The following is a 21,184-nucleotide window of genomic DNA, read 5'->3' on the forward strand; positions in this document are numbered from 1 at the left end:
ACACTCTCTCACCTCAACCCATAATCTGATCTGTGTTACTCTGTTCCAATTTCATTTAACATGTGGCTTAGATGTGTTGGATATATGGAGAATTACATTTCATAAACTATATATTCTGCAAAATCAAACTACTATATGGCTGGTGATATCACAGCAATTTAAAAAATGCTATTTTAAAGAAGATTTGCAAAATATCCACATTGTGTTTGTTCAAATATATTTGCTCTATTAGGACCACAAATCATCAAACCATCAAACCATGTGTTTTGAACATAAAACCAACACAATTAAAGAAACAAACCACTGCAATTTAATAGCAATAATCTCACTTTACAAGATAATAATGATGGAAAGTTTGCAAAGGAATCTGAAGAATGTAATTAGAAATGACAGATTTAAGACAACAGAAAGCTGAAAATTAAATAGCATAATAATTCTAGTATGCGGAAATTTTAACCAGAATGTTTACTTGATGCAGCATTCTGATTAATAAGTGACACTGTATTACCACCACTTACTGACATCTGATAAATACTATTCCTTTATAGTAGTATCTTTCTGTTCAGTGACCTTGCACAGACTGACAATAAGTAACCCAGACCCCAGAGCCAGTTCACATGTGGTCAGTAGCAAAATTCCTAAACAGAACAGGAAGGAAAGGACCTGGAACGCATGTGATGACTAGAGCATAACTTATGCTAATACGGTGATTTCAATATTCAATGCACTCCACAAACTTTATTTTAGATTTCTTTTACAACATATACCACTTCCAAACATGAATTAAAGCAAAACAGAGGTGATGTGGCTTTGTGGATGGAGAGGAGCACTGGACTAGGAACCAGGAAATCAGGATTCAGTTCCTGGCTCGAGCCCAGACTCCCAGGTAAGACATTCAGTAAGACAGAAATTACAACACTGGCCTCCTAAGAAAACCTTGAAATCTACTGAAAAAAAGAGCAATGAATCCAAGTCAGGGCTTATTACTAAAAATTAGATAGGAACTATATAACACTTTCTCTAATCACTTTAGAGATTACATAATAATTAACTTTGTTAAGCATGACTGCTGCTAATGCTGGATAAAAATAATTGAATGAAACATGATAAACTGAATGTATACGAAGGATTCCACAGAGTGGAAGTCACATACTTTCCCTTCTTTGAACCCAATTCACGAAGAAGTCAGAAGTGTGCAATAAGTGTGAGTACCCGCAGAAATCTCAGAAAGAAAACTTGTCCCACAGGAAGCGTGACTCCACAGAGAATTTTGGCGACACCAGGATTTCATTTTCAAAGTCTTCAGTGATACTTAAGTAAATAGTTACATATTTCTCAAGATAGGGAGGATGCTTTTCTGAAAAGGGGTCTAAATTTCAGAACTGACTGAAGTTCATGAGAACTGCATAAGTGTGTAAGTCACACAAGCATAAATATGCACAGCAAAAGTGAAACCAAAGTATTTTTCTATTAAATAATATAAAATAATGTGATGACCACCAACAGAGGAAAAAATCCACAAAGATATCTTTTGCAGTTTATTTTCAATTATAATTTTTGGATAACCAAGCAGCTCTGTATGGAGAAAGCACAGAAGAGTCATTCTGGCACTTTTGGATAGTACATTATTTTTTTTTTTCCCCAAAAAATTTTTCTAGACACATTCAGTCCACTTGCTCGGTCTATAGTCCATTTTATATGAGCATGATTAGCTCATATGATTCCAGAGGAAACTAACAATATATACAGTCAATGAAACTATCTTCTTGGCTACTCTGGGCCCTTTAAAATGTCTTCTAAGTCTATCCTGGCTAAACAGAATCCACAATATACATGATAGCTACAGAATACACTGTATTGAAATGAGAAATGCTCAGCACAAAATGGAACTCTTGGCATGCAGCTTAAAATAAAAGGTAGAAGTTCAGAAGTTTATAAAATCCCAAATGGGGTCAATTAAAAGGAGTTAGCAAAAGAAGGGACTGTTCATTGTTACTGTAAAAAAGGCACTTTGAGTAAATGGGACCAGAATTGGAGGAATCTTAGTCGACACAAAGTTCAGTTTGGTTTCATAAAAAGGCTTCAATGCTAAGGGATGCTACTCAAGTTTCCTGCAGTTTTACATTAAAATAAATTGCTGAGTAGTTTATAATAAAGGACATAAAATGTTTACAACCAACTTGTAAAATTAAGAAAAGCATAGTATAAGCAACATATTACTAAAAGCAGCAATGCATAGCCTTTCATTGAGATAATGCACAATTTTGGACACCATGTGTCAAACTCTTGTTTTTAAGATACTTTCAGTAGCATTATCAACATAAAATTGGCCTACAAAACAAAAACTTTACCAGCTCCCATTCATAAGGAGATTGAGGTCATAAACCAACCAAAACAATTTGTCAGTATTTTCAACATCCTGGATGACCAATATCAAGTATATGGAATAACAATCACACTCTTTGTTCAGCTATCTCACTGGAGGCAGCCATTAAATCAGAGGAATGATTTTAATTCTTTTCTAACATTTACACAGTAATGCATTTAAGTTCTTTCAAATGTTGCTCACCACAGTTTGTTTTTCTCTTTTCTCTCCACAACAAAAAAAAAGAAAAAAAACCCAATCAAGCACTTCCACAGAAAGAATATTTGGCAATTTTATACTCCACTGAATGGTGGATTTTCACAATAGCTCACTTTAGATTGAAAGTCATTAGTGGTCTTTCCTCTCGTTTCTGCCAAGGACTCTTCTTATCTTCACCTTGGTCATCTTCCTCATCCTCCTCATCCTCCTCATCATCTTGAACTGATGTTCCATGTTCAGGACTAGTTAATGGCTCTGGTTTGGTATCCACAGTTCTTGTTTCCTCCTGCAGGCTGGGCAGCTGCACGCCACTTCTCTTACTAGTGCCTTCTAGTAGGCATCGTAGAGCATTGTCCTCAGGGCTACAAACTGCTGTTCCACACTCGCTGCCACTTTGGTCCATATCATCCAAGTACACAAGTTGTGTGTAAGCTGTGCTATCTGAAACCTTCCGCTCTCTCTGCTGGTGCTCTTGCACTGGTGGGTGACTCTGTGGTGCAGACAGATGATCTCCTCTTCCCTTTCGGGCAGATTTTGGTTCATTCATGTCAACACCAGAGTCCAAACTGGCATCGTTACTCCCATTCCTACCAGCTCTTTGGAGATCGATGTATGAATGTCTAACATGAGCATTTGAACGTCCATCTAGAGAAACAAACCATGCTCGAGGATGAGGCAATGGCTTTCCACCTCCTAATTCCATCAAAGCCTTTTCTGTAAGAAGCTGCACTTCACTATTCATTTGAGCCAGGGATGCATCATTAAGTGAGGCAGGAATGGAAATAGATTCAGACATGGAAGCATTTTGTTGACTCCACTCAGCTGCACCTGCATCTTGCAAATGTTGCTGAGATATTGCTTGGGATGCTAACTGTTGGGGTTGCAGCTGTTGGGGGGTGTGTGGAAAAAGCCGTGCATGAGGGTTAGGAAGCTCAGCCTGAAGTCTTTCTATATCAATCTGCTGGTCAGCTGGGACAACCAGTGGCTGGCTAACAAAAGGGTGTTCTCCTGGCAATTTCATGTAATGACCTGGGATGACCAATGCAGGCAAAACTTTTCTGTAAACACTGTCATTGACTTGGTCAACAGAATTGCAGCAGATTAACTGACCTGGTCGAGGGAAAGATGTAGGTCTTTCAAGGTGATCAACTGAACGAGACATCATACAATCAGTAGGTCTGCAGTCCAGCAGCTCTTTTTCAGGGGCTGAAGGTGTGGGGTATATTTGTTCCTGAATATTGTATTTACTTCCAGTAGCAATATGGTTCATAGATACTTGAATTTCTCTCTCTTGCTTTTCAAATAAAGGCTGAGACAGCATAGCATTGTAACTTCTCCTGTACTCATCTTTGATAGGGGACTCATAACCTTCAGCTGTTTCTGTAGATTTTCGTGCCTTTAAAGGAAAACTATCTGCTGATTTGTGGTAGTCTTTTCTTAGAGACCCACTGGGAGTCAGATCATCCAAGGAAATTCTGCTCTTGTCTTTCTCCTTGTCAGAGAGCAGTTCCTCTCGGGAGCTAAACTCCTGGGAAGTACTGAATGAGTGTTTGAGCATAGGTGTATGCATATCTGCTTCTCCACTAGGTGATACCATCTCCATGTGGACAGCACTGATTAATTCCTTTGCACCTGAGTTTTCAGTGTGTCCATTGCTAGCAACAGACAGCCCGCCAGGAAATTCTGACTCACGACGTGAAAATATTAAATTTATATGGGACATAGAGGTTGCTTGATCCTTCTTAGAAGTGTCCAGTGCTGTGGAAAGTTGCAGTTTCTTATGATGCTGACGTGGTCTTAAACATTTTCTTCTATAAAAGCCGGTAACAAAAGAAGTTACACGTTTATGACTGTTGTACACAGAAACAAGAACAGCAAGTGTGTCTTAATGGGAGATTTTTAAGCAGTGATTAATATTAGGGGAACTGAGCTTTTATTACATAACCTAACAATTAAAAGCTTATCCCAGCAGTGAAGATAAAATTAAAAAATAACTAATGTCAATTGGGAAATATCTCAAGCACCAATTACAAATCAGAGCAAATGTCTGGAGGAGGCAAATACAAAATCACTCATTAATATACACTTGCTGATAAAAGTTTAACATTCATTTTAATATAAGACTAATAAAAAGATCACTTGCAAGTGCAGAACAGGTACAATGACAGAGATCTTGGACCTATGCCTATGTTCGATAGGAGGTTTTAGAACATCTTACAAGGAAAACACAGGTACAGGTCTGTGCGATTCATTCAACCACCATCTTACCAAAAGCAGCAACTGTATATGCTGCATATAACCAGGAACATATGCAATTTGATCTGTTTCTTTCTTCTTCAAGTGCTTGCTTACTTTTTTTTTTCCCCAAATAAAAAATGTTTCCATACAAAATCTTTTAATTTCATGAGCACAAAAAAGCTTACGCTTCCAACATGAACTAAGTAACCAGGATGGTGAATCTTACCTGCAATAATACAAAAGCAGACACAGCAAGACTAGAAGTATGAGAGCCATCCCTCCTAAAATTGCCAAAAGAAACATTGTGTGATAGCTGGTAATGTCGTGTGCTACAACGGGACCTGGAAGGCCAGAAAAGAGAATTTAGACCTGTAACAACCTGCAAACAGGAAGAGGAACAACACTTTAAACAAAGAAAGGGACATCTTCCCCTGTTATCAGGGTGCTAAGTGAGCAACACTGCTGCTCATAGTCCTGGTGCCTATTGAGCAGACCATCTCTGGCGAAGGGAGCAAGTTGTGGAGAAAGCATGTGCTGGTTTTCATGACTGCAAGTCCAAATAGATCATTCTGTGGAAAAGCAGTTAGTTTCAATGGGAGCATGCATCAGTGAATGCTGCCTTCCAGGTCCTGATGCTGACACAGTGCACCAAAGCTCTCATCTCTGGAGAAAAGCCATCACAGCATCTTCCAGCACTGTAATGCATGTAGCAGCACTGTGGCCAACAACTTCTCTTTAACAACATTTGTGGTGCTTTGCACTAAACAGTACATACAATGCAGTACAGGGTTCATTGGAAGATGTGTTGGTGCTCTTAGATCTAGATCAAGCCAAGCCAAGCACATCTTCAGTAGCTTTAAAAACCAGGCCACTAGTGAAACAGTGTTGTAACTCCAGGTTTCAATAATGCTTAGTAAATGTTCTAACATATAAAGGAATGCATACATGTGGACAGCATCTGTTCACAATTATGCATGTGTAACCCTGTTGGTTTGTAAAATCCTTATCATGATTTTGAAATAAAGGCCCAAATTTTCATCTTCAGGTACAGCAGGAGGTACAGCACCAGCTGACAGAGTAACATGCATGTACTGTGAAGGACAGCAAACTTGGCCAACGTTAAGGTTCTAGATCGTGAGGTTTGTAAAACCTCATCTGTGGATCTTGAGTGGTCTGTAGAGCCACTGCTAGGAATACAAAACTCATTTTTGTCCATTTTTTGAGATAAGAAATCAAATAGATTCAATGAGGAGATAAAATAAGCAAAAAGATATTAACCTGATTAAAAATAACATCAAGTATATTGCATTTGGGAAATCTAAATATTTATACATTCTGTCCTGCCACTACCTTTACATAATTGATTGATACTGTTGCTGCAGGACATTAAGCAAAAAGAAGAAGAGATAAATCACTTGAATTTTTCATGAAAATGTTGTTCCCATTGCAACAAAGTTTTAGGAACCCAGATCTAGCCCTCAGAAAGAAGGAAAAATAAAATACAAGGAGAAATTCTGCCATACAAGTTAAACTGCAAGGACAAATAAGCCTTCTCCTTTTAAGAGTTACAGGCCTTCTAACCTTAGAGTTACAGGCACAGTTTTATGACTCATGTAAATTCCTTGCAGTCTGGGACAGAGTTGTACTGGGAAATGTTTGGTTCAGAGCAGTTGCTTTTTCTTAAAGTACAATTATTTCGTAAAATTCCATTAAATTCAATATGATACTTTATTCGGATCTGCACCTGCCTCTAAACTGTTCAGCAATGAATCAGCTGAATATTCCAGCAGTTTCATTTAATATAACCTTAAATAAAAAGCTTGCATAAGGTATAACACAGCAAAAACCTCCAAATGCTCTGCATATCATGAAACAACTTCATGGCATATACAAGCAAACTTTAAAAACAGTCCTCATATTAGAGTTTGTTTTGTTGGTTAGATATTAGCTTGCACAGCTGAGGCAAGAATGTTTTCGTTCCTACTGTATTTGGTTTTCATCCAGAAAACCTAATAAAGAAAATCTGTAAGAGGAGGAGTTTTTTGTTTGATTGATTGGCTCTTTTATACACAAAGGTATCTCTGATTATTGGTGGCTGAAGAACTAATACTAAGAAATCCAAGGCAGCCAAAGGCAGAAAAAAGGAAGAGCGAGCTGCAACATTAATGATCTCCACAGGCACAGAAGTACATATAATGCCTAGTTCAAAGTGATTTTCTACAGTTATGCCAAGAGGCTTGCAGATGGCAACCAGTCAGCTCATCTACTAATGCCACTCTGCTAATACACTTCCTAGACCTTCTACACTAAGTTATTCGCAGTGTAAATTAATCAGTCACCAAGATGATGCAAAGCATAAGTCAGGGCAAAATGGGCATCTTCAGCGTAAAAGAAAAAAAGAGTTACAATCAATCAATCCATTAGTAAACGTCTAACCCAGGATGATGTTGGTCTTAGGTGAATCCTTTTCTTTGGGAGTTTCTGTACAGAAACTTCACAGCATGTATTTTTCTACCTGCTGGAACACCAACACATTGATGTTACAACTCCCCTCATTTTCTAGCAATGGCTCTAACCAGGCAGTGGTGACATAAATGCATCAAAGCAGGAACACTTTAAAAAGCTTCCCGTTAAAATGACTCAGAGATTTTGAGCACAAGGTTTGCCCCCCACAATCCCCAGAAGATTTTAGCCCTTTACTTTCAGATTTCTGTTCTCTAATAATCCATTATTGATCAAGCTGTGGCATCTCAGATGAGGTCATTCTGAAAAATATAAACATTATATATGAATAAATAATTACTCAGTGCTGCAAATATCAATAAAATTCAATTCCATCTTACCTGGGATAGTAGGTGACATAGCTGCAACCCAGTAGCCCAGCTGAGGTGCAATATAAGTCCAAGTCAACTGATTTCCTTCTTGTTGTACAAGGCCCAAACTACTCTTCAGCCATGTCCCTGTAAATGTAAAGGTTGTAGGAAGGTGTTACAGATATACTCACACCTTCCTCTGCAAACAAGTGGAAAAGCAGGCAGTAACAAAACCTGTCAATGTGCTGTAGGGGTTGTGTGCATTGCTGTGAAGTGGGAGATGGTGCCTTTTTGTCACTGGCATTTGAGAGGTCCCGCAAGCAGTCATCCCTGCGGCCTTCTCAGAAGCTTTGTACGCAAAAAACATTTAAGATTAAATAAAACTAATAAATCTTCAAAAAGGGTTAAAAGAAAATAATTATTGTCATAGTAGATTCCCCTTATTTGAAGAAGGGTATTCCTGAAACTGATTATATGTAGACAGCCCACTTAAAAACTGAATTTCAAGAGACATAACATCTCCCAGACCACACGTGAGTTCTGCACACCACCTTTCTATCAGCTCTGGCTGTCAACTTCTAGAAGACTGAAGAAAATACTTCCTCAAAATGTTGGTTTTCCTATATAGAAAACAAGCTTATGAATGTTACTGCCAATAAATGTGGAATTAAGTTGCACCATCACTTTGATTCAGCAACGTTAGTCATTCAGAATGTGTATACGTCCAGGAATACTGTTTGGTAATGGATGATGAGTTTTTTAAAACATGTTTCTCAAAGGAAATGTAATAGATTTTTTAGAATTATCCAATGATCATTTCAAAATAAATAAGATTGACAATTTTAAAGCAATGTATTTAAGTACATGTCACTCTTAAATAGTCCAGATTGACGATCTGCACTAGTTGAGAGCTGTTCTACTTCCAGAAGATAAATTTTGTTGCAAGAATTGGGCTACGAAAAACCTTTACAACTGAATCAGCTGTATACCTTTTTGTAATTCATTAAGACCTCCGATTCTGGGTCTGGAGGAGAAAAAATTCACCTTAGTTTCTGATATATCAAATGTCCAGTATGGCTTGTAGACTGCTCCCATATTTATTCTCTTTGAAAGAAACACAGAATTGCTGGCCTGGACACTGAGAGCAGTCGCTGGGCAGCCACCCCCGGCACCAAGCAGCGTTTCCTGAAGCTCCAGTCCTGGCTTGGCATCTCCAGTGGGTGCTGTAACAGCGGGCATTAACTCACTAAGGAGGTTCTTCACACACTTTGGTGGCCACTACCAGTACAGCTGATCTGTGTACAGAGAAGGGATGTACCTCCGGAGCGCAGCTCTGTATTTCTGTGCGAAGGGGGGACAGAATGCTGCATTTACCTTACTCAGCTTCAAATGCTCACTTTTAAAGGCAAGCTGCATCGTGTACTTGTGATTCCCTTTCCTTTAAATAGTCTCCTGCATGTAATTCCCAAAACGGTGCTTTTCATCAGACGTCACTCAGACTAAGCACGAGCATTTGTGGATGACAGTCGTCTGAACACTTAGAAGTGAGTGCAGAACATACAGAAGAGATGCTGTTGTTGTTTTGTGTTTTAAATACCACTGAGATCCTGAAGATTTCCTCTGTGTTCCTCAGATTATCCATCTGTGCAAACCCTGTACATATGAGAATGGCTTTTCTGAGTATTTATTTCCTCTCTACTACTGATTTTTCCTATGTAAGTACACCCTTGAAGTCCACCATCTCTGGCTAATAATAAACCCATCTGAATATAGTGAAAGGTTTAGGAAAATACACGTTTGAGAGGATTTCTAGATCTAGGTGACTATTATTACCAGATAGTGACTCTGTATTTGCAACCAAACTGAATTTGTGGGCAACAGGGGAAAGGAATTACTGACATAATTTTCAGTTTTCCAAGTATCATTTCCAGTCTGTGTAGGGTAGCAATAATCTGGTATTTCATAAAGAAAGTCACACAAGACAAGTAATTTTGATTCACAATACCAAAAGGACCAAAATATGTGTACACAGATTTACACATATGGCATCCATAACCATCCTATCAGAACATCCTGATGTAGCCATTAGTTTATCTCTTTTAGGGAAACATTATCAGGAAGAATAGAATTGAATTGTCCACAGTTATGTGTAAAGTTTCTGGAAAAACTAGGAAAAGTAGATTCATTTTCTCCACTAAGATGGCCACTATCCCTTCAGATTTTCTACCCATGCACTTGTGGGGAAGATGTCATACTAAGAGCCCTGAACCACAAGGTGAAAAATAGCACATAGGGTCAAAAACTGCTTCTATCTAGTGCCTAAAATGCCATTTGGTAAGAAAACTCCTGTAAGCTTAAACTTTTTGTCTTTTTTTTTTCTGCGAGGTTCAGACAATGAGAATATGCACCAACTATTCAAATACGCAACTGTGTGAAACAAAACCTTAAGACTAAAAGAGATATAAAAGTGCTGATTAAAAAAAAAGAATGGAAGGACCTGGGTGATGAATTCGCCATGCTTCCCATACTTCTCTTACTGTCTCTAAGCCCTTTAAATTCACACACAAGCAGAAACCATATGTATGTAATTTAGGAAAGTTCATTATCTTCGTAGTCTATTTTTATAGTTACCTCCTTGTGCAGAAGCTATTATTCATTCCCTCACTAGGGGGAACTTGTGTCCAGCTTGCCTTATTCACATTACACTGCGTTCTAATGAACACAATCCTCCGAATGCCTCTTTAAAAGCCTTTTGCTCAGTAATACTCTGCTTGCATAATGCAGCGATCAAGAAGCTAACAGAGGCTGCACTCTTATCGCTGCGAGCAGAGCTCAGCTGCCATCCTGCCAAACAAGCAGCAGCTCAGATTGCTCATATTTTAGCAACGAAAGGAATCCCTGTATTTGCAATGGAAGCAAACAATAGAGCCTACTGCACAAGGTCAGTCAGGTTTCATGCTTGTCTTCTGCTCATTTTGGTCACCCGTTTTTGCTAACCACTGGATATACTCGAGAAAATGTATTCGTCTGTATAACACTAGGGAAAAATGTAATTCCCTCACTCTGTTATGGACAGTTAAGAATGTCCAAAGTGTAACAGGATATATCCGATACTGGTAATCTTTTAACAAGAGTGATGAAGCTTTTGTTGACCATACCCTACACATTAGTATGTGATGACAGCTAGAAAAGAATTACTTTTTAAATGACACTGTCCCAAGTTCTTTCATCAGGACAATACCAAGTGCTGGTTCCTGGGAACCACCGGTACACAATCTCATCAGCTGCCTTTTTTAATACTTTCCTGGTCCAGCACTTTGGTGATAAACTTGCCTCTTCCACCATCTCTTACCAATAGTCCAGTAATAAAACAGAGCATCCTCCTGCATGGTGGGATGAAGAGAATAAAGAGCTCCATCCTTCACAACAGCAGCAGCAAAACAAGTTTGTGTGGAAACAGTTGAAACACAAAGTCCTGTATTGTTTCTTGTGTGATCAAATAGCCGAAAGCCAACATAGTATTACTGGAGGGAACCAATGTGCCTTTGGTATTCTGCAAATCCATTGGGGCGTTTCCAGGTCTCTTTCATATTTCATCCTTTATAGGTTCTAATATCCTGGTCGCTTTTCAGCTATCATTAAACACCAAGCAGTGTTCTTGTAGCTCCCTACATGCAATGCCTTGCTCTAATGACTGATGTTGGACCTTCTACCAAGCAAAACCCAATCGCATTGTACTTACTGGCTATGCTCCTAGCGTTTAAAGCTGCCTTGAGTAAGCAAGACTTCATTGCTGTGCAGCCTTGAGAACGCACTCCCTATCCCATCCCAGATTCTTCCTTGCAGCAGGAAACAAGATGTTTTCCTGTTCTAAAAATGCAGCTAATTACCCTCTTCTGTGTCCTCACATACTTGCTCTTGTAAGCAAGGGAAGAGACTGAGGGGCAGTGAGTAAAGAACTTCTTCCATTTTTCTGTCCTTTTCTATCCACTAGCCTGCAAATGGAGTAAGGGCAAGCAGCATTCATTTTTTTCTGTGCAGGCATTACAACTGCTGGAGAACTAAGCAGAAGGATTTAGGAGGGAAGAGAGGCTTTACCTCCCTGCATGGCTAAGTGTTACAATAATTTAATTTGTTATTCTTCAAATATCCTATAACATCTACTTCCTCCCCCCGCCCAAGTCAGCACAATCAACTAGCTTCACTGCTTATTAAGTTTTATACATGATGTGCAATAATTGTTAAGTAACAAGCAATACAGGATTATAAATAAAAAGCAGTACAAATAACTGGATGTAATGGAACTGATCATTTTTGTTCAAGACTGATTGTGTAGTTCCAAAAAAAACATGTCAATGCATCTTTGGAGCAGAAACAGCAAGTTCAGTATAGTTTGTAAGCACGGTATGATTTGGGCCAATTTGCCATTAATTCTTAAAGAGTGTCTGGTGCTTCACGGAAAACTTCTATATATAGAGACATTCTTGCTTATAGATCATTTTTACATTTCTCTTCCTCTTTTTCCTCTATTACTGCTCAGTGGAGCCAACATGCTGATCCAGGATTCAAGTCAGGGGAGCTGTCTCCTGGCTCAAACTGATGGCAGGGGGAGAACCAAGAAGTTTCTTAACTCTTTCCTCACCAAAATTATATTTAGTGTTACTGACTTTTTGGAATAAACGGTGTCATTTAACAAATTTCTTCTTAAAAAGCTTATAAAACAGCTACCCAGCACTCCTTCATATATATAACTTAAAAGCAAGGTAAGAGAACTACCATCATTAACACTACAAGGAATATAAAAATGAGAGTACTTTAAAAGAAATACAATCAAAAACTAATCAGATAAAGAAAGCTGAGCTCCATCTGGCTGCAAAAATACCCAAATATCAGAGACAAGTTGAAGATTTCAGCAGAAATAAATTCATAAATAAATAAATAAATTCAGAATAAATAAATTCTGCTAGAGAGAAGCATCTTAATACTTTGCAGTAACTTTGATTCTGATGAACATGCTTACTTATCTCAGGCAGCTTTTAGGACTTGCTAATAGCGCAAGAGGGGGTTATCATGAGTAAATTTAACAGCAAAAGGTTTGCATATTAAATCTCTGTTTCAACACACATGCTGCACTAAAAACGCCTGTTTGTAATTTAATTTAGTTTACTTCTAAATCAGATTGAAAAATGGCACTTTCAGCAAGGAGAGTGTCCAGATGGGCAGCTATTGCAGAAAAGCCATTACAGAACAGCTATTCTAGACTATTTCCCTGCACAACCAGGTCACTGCACGTACGGCCAGTCTGCCCAGAAAAAGAGATGTCCTATTGTCTTCAAATACACTAACTATTCAGTGTGACAGCTTGCTGGATCCAGGCAGCACGAATGGATCTGCTTTTGTAGTCTAGATGCCCGACGCCTCTGAATAAGACATTACTTCCATATTTTAAAGCTAGACCTTATTATTTTAAATTAATCTGCAGTGAAATCCAGGGAATCGTACGCCTCTCTGACTTACATGTGTGTGACCGTGCATGCTGACAATCCCACGCTGCTCCAGCTCAAGCAAATGGCAAACTTCCTACTGGCCTACGTGAAGCAGGACCACTCTTCGTTCAGGCAGGACTGCCGCACCAGGCCATCTGCTCTAGAGAGACCCATGTGACTGCTATCAAAGTCAAGAAGAAAGGAGACAAATTCCCCTCTTAGCCGTGCCTGCTGGCTGCGAGGGCAGTCTGCATGCTGGCACCCCAGCCCAGAACTCGGCTCTCTGGGAGGATGTATAATACTGCTTACTTCAGGTTTAACTTTCCAAGCTGACCATTTCAGAGCCTCCCAGATCATTACTGCTGCAGTGACTTCTGCTGACTTTGATTGTGCATTCTTCCTATCACTGATCAAACCAGTGCTGGTAAATGACTGTCAGAGGAGCGTGCTGTAGCCAGCAGCTTCCCCCAAGGACAGTCATAAAGTCTAAATATTGCTAGTGTTTAAATATATGGTAGCTATGGTGGGGTTTTTTCCATAAATTACTTTTACATGTGAGCTTTTGGTAGGAAACTCTTCCATTGAACAAATACTGTTTGCTTTTTATTTTGTTTCTTTTAACTGGTGATAGGATCATCCAATCCCATTCACGCAGGGAACCAAAATTGTGCTATTTACAGCATGAATTATTTCCATCCAATAGGTTTGACAAATAAGAGGATTTAATTAGCCAGAGAGCAAATTAAGCATAATCCCATTATATGAATGTATTTTTATTCACAAGATTATCTTCCCTGGACAAAAGAGTTTTGGAAAGAAAAGAAAGATACTTTTAACCGTTCTACTTAATAGCATAGATGTTTTAAATAAATATTCCTTAATGAGAAGTGCTTTTCTTTCAGCACAGATCTCTTCTGTGATGTCTACGATGTCTTGTAAGATTGCCCTGCTTAGGCAGAGATTCACAGGTAAATGGAGATGTACGTGTCAAAAGGAATGAGGCAGGCTGTTATCAGAGAGAGCGTGGGACAGCAAAGGATATTCAAAACATACTAACAGTGTTTCTAGAAGTAATTGATTTAGACACTTCAAATGGCAATGTTATTATGGAGAGTTAATCAAGGGCAAGTTTGTGGAAATAACTTCCTAAAGCATGTTCTGACATACATAAATTGTAGCTTTTCATTCTACCAGCTGAAAGCTGCTTATCAGATTTCTTCCAACCGAAAATCACCTCTAATCTGCATCAGCATAGGAAGTTTTACTACAAAAGGATGGGTTTTTTGGTTTTACTTTTGTTCATTTTCTAAAAAGCTAAAAGCCACTGAAATTGGAAGTTGAAAAATTCCTTCTTGAATATTGGTAGAGATTACTCTCTTCCTCCCCCCAGTACACACGGGTTTAAAAATTCATAGCATTTAAGTTAATATTACAATTTTGGTTTTGGAGTTGCTAGGCAACATCAAAAAATAAACGTCCCTGCTCTGAGCTCATACCTTCATTATTCTTCCACTCTTACAGAATTTGTTACACAAGCCTTTCAGGGCTAAATTGTGCTACTGTTCTAGCAGCACCACCATTATTTGGTGTACCGTAAGGAAAAGGCTTTTAACATACCTTGAAGATTTTTGCAAGGAAGTCTAACAGTTCAATTTATTACTAGTGTCTGAGAAGGCTTGTAGTTTTTGCCATCTCTCACCTGTCAAGTGTTTAACAAAAGAGCATGCCCGTTTTCATTATTTAATAATTTTAATTACATCTGGGCAGAAGGCAGGGCACATTGTACAGAGAACTGCTTGCATTGCTTTGGTCCCCTCAGCATCTCCTTCCAGAATGCCAGAACAGGAGAGACTTACTAAAGAAAATTACTTCCATATGTAATTACTGGTTAATAATTATATTTCAGAAAGTTTAGTTATGCTTGCTGGATCACCATCCCTAGTTACTGATGTATGTGAAAGATACTGCCTTTAATATTTGCTTTATCACATTATTAATCACATTCAGTCAGTTATTGGACAAAATTATTAGAACAAATAACAAATAAAAGCACAAGGCAATTCAAAACACTGCATGCCTTTTCCTTCATTTAGCCTCACATCACGCTCACGTTCAGTTTCTATTTTTCAAGCTGGAAGTGGAAGCAGATGCACACTGGGATTTGATCTGCCATCCCAAGGCCGCAGAGGAAGGCCGTCCCAGGTCCTCCTCAGCTTCTTCCAGCCCCACCCAGACACTTCACACTCCTGCTCTATGCACTCCTGCCTGTATTTCCACCAATCTTCAAGTCCTCTCCAACTCAAGCAGCTGCACAAGCATAACAGTCTTTTCTCCACTTCCTGAATTTTGATGTCCACCTCTTCCCACCTTCTACTGCATAGCTTCTGTAGGTGGAGCTACAGGCCCACCTACATGATACAATCCATAGTCTGTTACTAAAACCTGTTCCAGAAGCCATACTATTTACTTCCAGCTTTACTTCCTTGACTACATAATAGTAGATTATTTGCATATATCACTACACTTTGGCACTAACCCGATTCCTTCAGCGTCCTCTTAAGCTCCACCATCATGCCATACCATGTCTGCTTTGCCACAAATGCAACTCAGATGGTATATGAGGTGGGGAGAGGATCAAAGAATCCATTCACATCACTTTCACATGTGTAAGCCACAACATCCATTGTAAAAACAACATACCTATTGATAAACAAGCACAACTGCCTCCTGTCATCCGCTGAGGAATCACGATAGTGAGAACATACCTCAGTGAGCTACACTGTGAAGCACTGGAGGAAGAGCTTCTTTTCCTTTCAATGCTGAGGTCTGTCTACTACTCTGCAATTATATCTGCACCTATTATGTAGACATCGTACATGGTAAAAAGCTGGGTTTGGTAGCTGCCATTTCTATGGCAACACACAAAATATGAAATTCTTTGAGAGCAGTTAGTTAAAAATCTGTATTCCTCAGTGTATTTAGTCTTTAAGAATAATTTAACCTTCACAGCTGAGATAAAAAAGGAAGTCAAAATCAAATTGTCAAGGAACTTGTAAACTACAGCAATAATGTAACCACTATGAACTTTGTGGAGGCTTGGTTTTCTCCTTGCAATTTGCAAATAAATCTCCATATTAACAGTGAATCTGATCTAGAACCAAATGTTCTGGGTCTGATTATACTAAACAAACTTTTGGGGGCAGGGAATGTGTTTTCCTGAACATGTCCATTTCTCACGTGTAGAAAACCCAGTAAAACCCATGGAGAAGTGCCTGAAGTCCCAGGCCATGTGTGCAGCTGCATGTAGTCCAAATGCAGGCCATCTACCCAAGTTCAGAGGCATGCACTCATACCCAGTGTCAGATCAAGCAACAGACTGCAAAAGTCTTTGTTAAATGATTATTTTCTGTCTGTCATGCAGTGTATGAATGTGGTGGCAATCAGAAGTTAACTTAATTCACAACAAAAAGGAATACATTTTATTTTTAAACGATGAAAATATAAGTCAGTCTTTTCTTTGGGCAGGTAATCGTTGCTACCACATGGGAAGCTTAAATCACAGACTTTTATAAACCATCTTATTTACAAATAATGTGCAGTGAACTAGACAGGTAGATGTACAGTAGCCCGCTTACATATTCTGCCTGACAGTAGCTGTCGCTCTCTCCCTATAAACACTATGAACAAAAACCAAGCATCATTTCACCTCCATGAAATACAGCAAAGCCATACTGCAGCCAAGTTTAAGTAGGCACCAATACTGTTTATACATAAGTATATCCTCATGACTTCTTTTGAGACAGAAAACTTTATCTTCATTTTGCTGAGGAAGGAACATCAGGAGATTCTGACTCTACAAAAATCAATGGCAATTTTACCACTGAAGGCAGGACATCACCCAGAAAAAGTAAGTACCAGACTTTCAAATGTATTTAGAAATCTATTATGGCATTAAAGGCAGTCAGAAAGTACTGACCAAGCACAGCAGAGTACATAAAGTACTGTGCTTTATAAAGCTATAAAAAGAGTTCCCCAAGATACTCTTCTCCGTATTCTGCCATCACTTTACATTAATATATGGTTGAGATTTCAGGAACTGGGGAAACATCCTCCTCTGTGAAAAGCTAGTAATTTAAAGCCAACAAGGTCACATCAAAGATGTACACCAAGTGTTCGGGGAGGAGGAAGAACAGAGAAACAGTACTCTGCACTTCATTTACACGTAGTGCCCAAGAAAATAACACATTTTAAGGAGGAGGAGCCAAAGGGTGGAGGTTTAACCCCTTCACTCCAGAGTCCTTTGCTACACAAGGTTGAAAACAGTGTTGAAAATATTTTCCTGTTATTTGGTGGGATTAATAAACTAGCAGATGCATCAATATTGTCACTGAAGAATAAATCCCATTTCCATATTATGCACTCTGGAATATTTGGTAATATTTTGAAGTCCTTCATACAGCTCTAGATGTGGATCTAGAGGTCTAGGTGTAACATAATGCCTCCATACCACATGGGATGAAACTCAGGACTTAAAATGGAGAATGCTGGTCTTACAGTTTTGCTCACTGAATCCAATGAAAAACAGACACCTTAACATAAAGCATAAACCATTTAAATGGGGGCTGAGGAGAATACAACTGAGCAAGTGCTGTGTTATTCAGTCCAGCTGGCGGGAGCTGGAAATGATACAGGAGGTAAAAAGTTTCATTTCTATTGGGATCTGTAGCATTCATTTCTGACTGAAGAGGACAAGGCTAAAAAGAAGTCTTGGACAGAAATTTGGTGTCCAAGAATAGAGACATTAATTATATTGCTGTAAATCCTACTGACATCAAGGCAAATATACAGAGAGGAAGTCATGATCCCAACCATCTGTTTACAGATAAAGAAAAAATAAGTTTTTCTGCCCCTTCAGATTTTGAGAAAAACAAGACAGCACTTGGGAAAAAAAAAAAGCCAACAGCCCAGAAAACCCCACTGAGCAATCCTCTTTATAAAAATGAGAATCCATATCTCTTATGTTCAAACTTTTAAGTGCGTACTATGAAATAAAACCACTCTCCCACAGTTGTGTGAAACACAAGAGATATGGGTATGTCAACAGCACGGAATGATTACATTGTGTTTTAGTGTATACGTCTCCATAACATCAATGCATCTGTGCTTATTATTACCAACACTAAGAAATGCTGCAGAGAAAGGTGGTGGAGTGTATCTCCAACACAAGAACAAGGTTGGACGTATTTGTTTACCCTAAAACTTCTTCAGGGCATAGATAGTTGCTCTTCATTTTATTAATTATTCAAAAAGGTATTACCACTTTAATTTGCTTGCTGTGCACGCAAGGCAGAAAGTTTGTTTTGTAACGAAAAATCTCATTTGGAACAGTATAAAATAGATGCAGCAGATTGTCTTATTTTGATGTCAGCCTGCTTCTTCTGGCTGGCTGTTTCATCAGTGTCAATAGAGCAACCCTCAGCCTTAAGTAGACTATGCTGGTTCTCCCCCTTCTCTCCCCAGTTCTCTCTCAAGGACAGAAACTGTGGTAATGAGAATACAGATTGTTTATGGTAAACATCCTAAAAAGCCATTATTTTTGGCTGCCGTAATATGCAAATACACATAATTTCTGTAGAAACTACGAAAATCTCTGCACTTCCCATCAGATGCCACTGGGTTTATATTAGTACATCATGAGCTCAGCAAAATGTATGAGATTCTGAGGATTAAAACACACTTCTAGTATTTCTGTCCCTTCTTCACTCCCTCCCCTAAAAGTGAAAAGTATTTCTGCTTTTTAGAGCAGAAATTATACTTCATGCAGTAATGATGACAACCACATGGATTCTAAACAAAAACAATGGCTTGCACGAACAAGCGCCCACTGTACTGTAATACACTAGAGAGAAGCTCTGCATTATTGCCTGGTAATATAGTCATCGTTTTCCATCTCTGGCATTTACTCAAATTTTCAGATACAAGTGTGAAAATTTAAGCCACTGAAAATCTATTAAGGAGAGACCGCAACATAACTAGCACTGAAAAAAGCAGCTCCTGAAATGAAAGACAAAATCAGAATAATGAGGTTAGAGGGCTTATCCTGACAAGGCACAGATCTGGCACTGCAAATGGGTTACGACAACTTCTTTGCCAGTTAAAGATTTCTCCAGCATGGAGCCATCCCAGTCGTCATCCATCCTCCTCCCTTCACAGTCCAAGCACAACAGGGATGGGGAATGACAGGGTACCACCATGTTCACGCTACATATGGTTAGTTTGACAGCCCTTAGGGTGCTAATGTAGTCTGCACAAAATAGAGTGGCTGCTCTACTTATTAAATTAGGCTACTCTAATTTAAATTGGTTGGGATGTGGCTAAAATTCTGCTAGAACTGGCACGCTGCAGTCAGGGCTTAAATGCATCTTTGTTCAACATCTTCAGCTGCACAGAAAGATGCTTACTTCAGCTCAAGTGTGAGCTGGAGCCTAAGCATAACGTCTTCCATACCTTCCTCTCCATGGCTTGGTGAAGCTAAAGTGGCCTGACAAAACCCCTTTTTGTTTACTGGTCCTCATGCCTTTCCCTCCCAACAGCACAAGTGCTCCAGCAGCTTGTCATGAAGCAAACAAGGCTGAACTTCTCTCAAGACTGGGAGCTTCAAGCCTGCAGCACTAATTAAGTAACCTGTATAAATCTATACTAATATGTACTGCACACAATAGGGTAACTAGCTCCTTATATGCAACAGTAAAAACCATATTCCACAGTAAGAGAGAGCTTTTGTGGCCCCACCGCAGGGGCATGGAAATTTGGCCATAAATGAGAAAGCTCCATAATCAAAATCAGAACCATTTTACTAGCAGTGAGTAACTAGCAATGAGCCGGGCTGCAGCTATAACACAGCTGACAGGAAGGCTTGGGGATGGACTGCTTCTTGTGGAGAAAGTAAGCATGAGTCAGTCTTCCCCATCTTTTTTTGAACAAGGGAAAACAAAATAGTTTCTAGAATCACAAATCAAAATCAGTTTCAGGAAGAATGTAGCAAAACTTACTGCCAGGGCACCACAAGAAAATTTGACATTTCCACAGTTAAGGGAAACGCCGAATCCATTCATTGCACTCTTTTTCTACTATTCAATTTTATATCATATTCAAATTTATTCTTTATTAAATCCTACTGCTTTACTCTCTAATACAGCCAACTTCTAACAAAAGATTTATCAGGCATGCTGTTCAAAAATACATCACCTTTTTCAGCAAACAGAGGCAGGAAGGGAGCAAAAACGTTATTTCCCCCTTCACCTCTCTCTTCCTCCCTCCCCTTCCTCCAATACGCTGGTTTCATGCTCGTTGTTCTACTTCTGGATGTGATCATAAACTGGCTCAAAATGTTTGCCTTGCAGGGACAAAACCCCACCAACTGTCTACACAGATCCACATTCCTGGCTCCTTTTTCTTCCTCTCTTCCTCACAGTCTCTGCCTTTCTCACCTTCCATTCTTCTTTTTTGACTTCTTTTTCTTAACAACCATCTGGTACATACTTCAGAGGGCACAGTGGAATAACTGAAGGGGAATCACCAGGACAAGACTTATGCATCCCTTAATCCTTTACACTTGAAGGTGTAAAGAAGGCCAGTGAGGTATACAAACTACCCATGAAAAAAACAAGCCAAAACAAAAATAGAGAGCCTAAACCATATATTTCTGGAAAAATTCCTGTTCACAACAGCAAAAGTTATCCTGCAATGTAAAAAACTGAGTGCATTTTACAGCTTATGTTGATTAGTCATTCTGTCCTTTCAAAATATTTCATGAATTTTACTTGCTTTTCTTTTTTAAAATCATTTACATGTACTTTCCTTCTTGATAGTATTAGTCAATCTCAAAGTGATTTACAAAAGAAGTCAGTATTAAGTTTCCTATCTGACAGGCAGGAAACTGAGCTAGAGACAAGAGACGGACCAAGGGTCAGATAGCTGGCTGCTGGCAAAGATAAGGCTAGTTTCCATTTCTCCAGACTTCCAATTCAATGCTGCAGCGAATACGTCTCTCTGCTTCTCAG

At 39.0% G+C, this 21,184-nt stretch overlaps 1 protein-coding gene across 5 annotated transcripts in view; it reads right to left on the reverse strand.

Moving 5' to 3' along the window:
* Positions 1-291: 291 nt before the first annotated feature.
* Positions 292-21,184, reverse strand: part of FAM171A1 (family with sequence similarity 171 member A1) — a 94,539-nt gene continuing 73,646 nt past the window's right edge. For all 5 annotated transcript variants that reach the window (XM_072854358.1, XM_072854360.1, XM_072854359.1 and 2 more), the window contains 3 exons: positions 7,666-7,782; positions 5,049-5,163; positions 292-4,395 (listed from right to left, as the gene is read on the reverse strand). In XM_072854358.1, coding sequence (XP_072710459.1) covers positions 2,694-4,395; positions 5,049-5,163; positions 7,666-7,782 — 1,934 coding nt within the window. In that variant the 3' untranslated portion in view covers positions 292-2,693. The remainder of the gene's footprint in view (positions 4,396-5,048; positions 5,164-7,665; positions 7,783-21,184) is intronic.

The sequence above is a fragment of the Ciconia boyciana genome, chromosome 2, assembly GCF_034638445.1.
Source record: "Ciconia boyciana chromosome 2, ASM3463844v1, whole genome shotgun sequence".
In the NCBI taxonomy this organism is placed as follows: Eukaryota; Metazoa; Chordata; class Aves; order Ciconiiformes; family Ciconiidae; genus Ciconia; species Ciconia boyciana.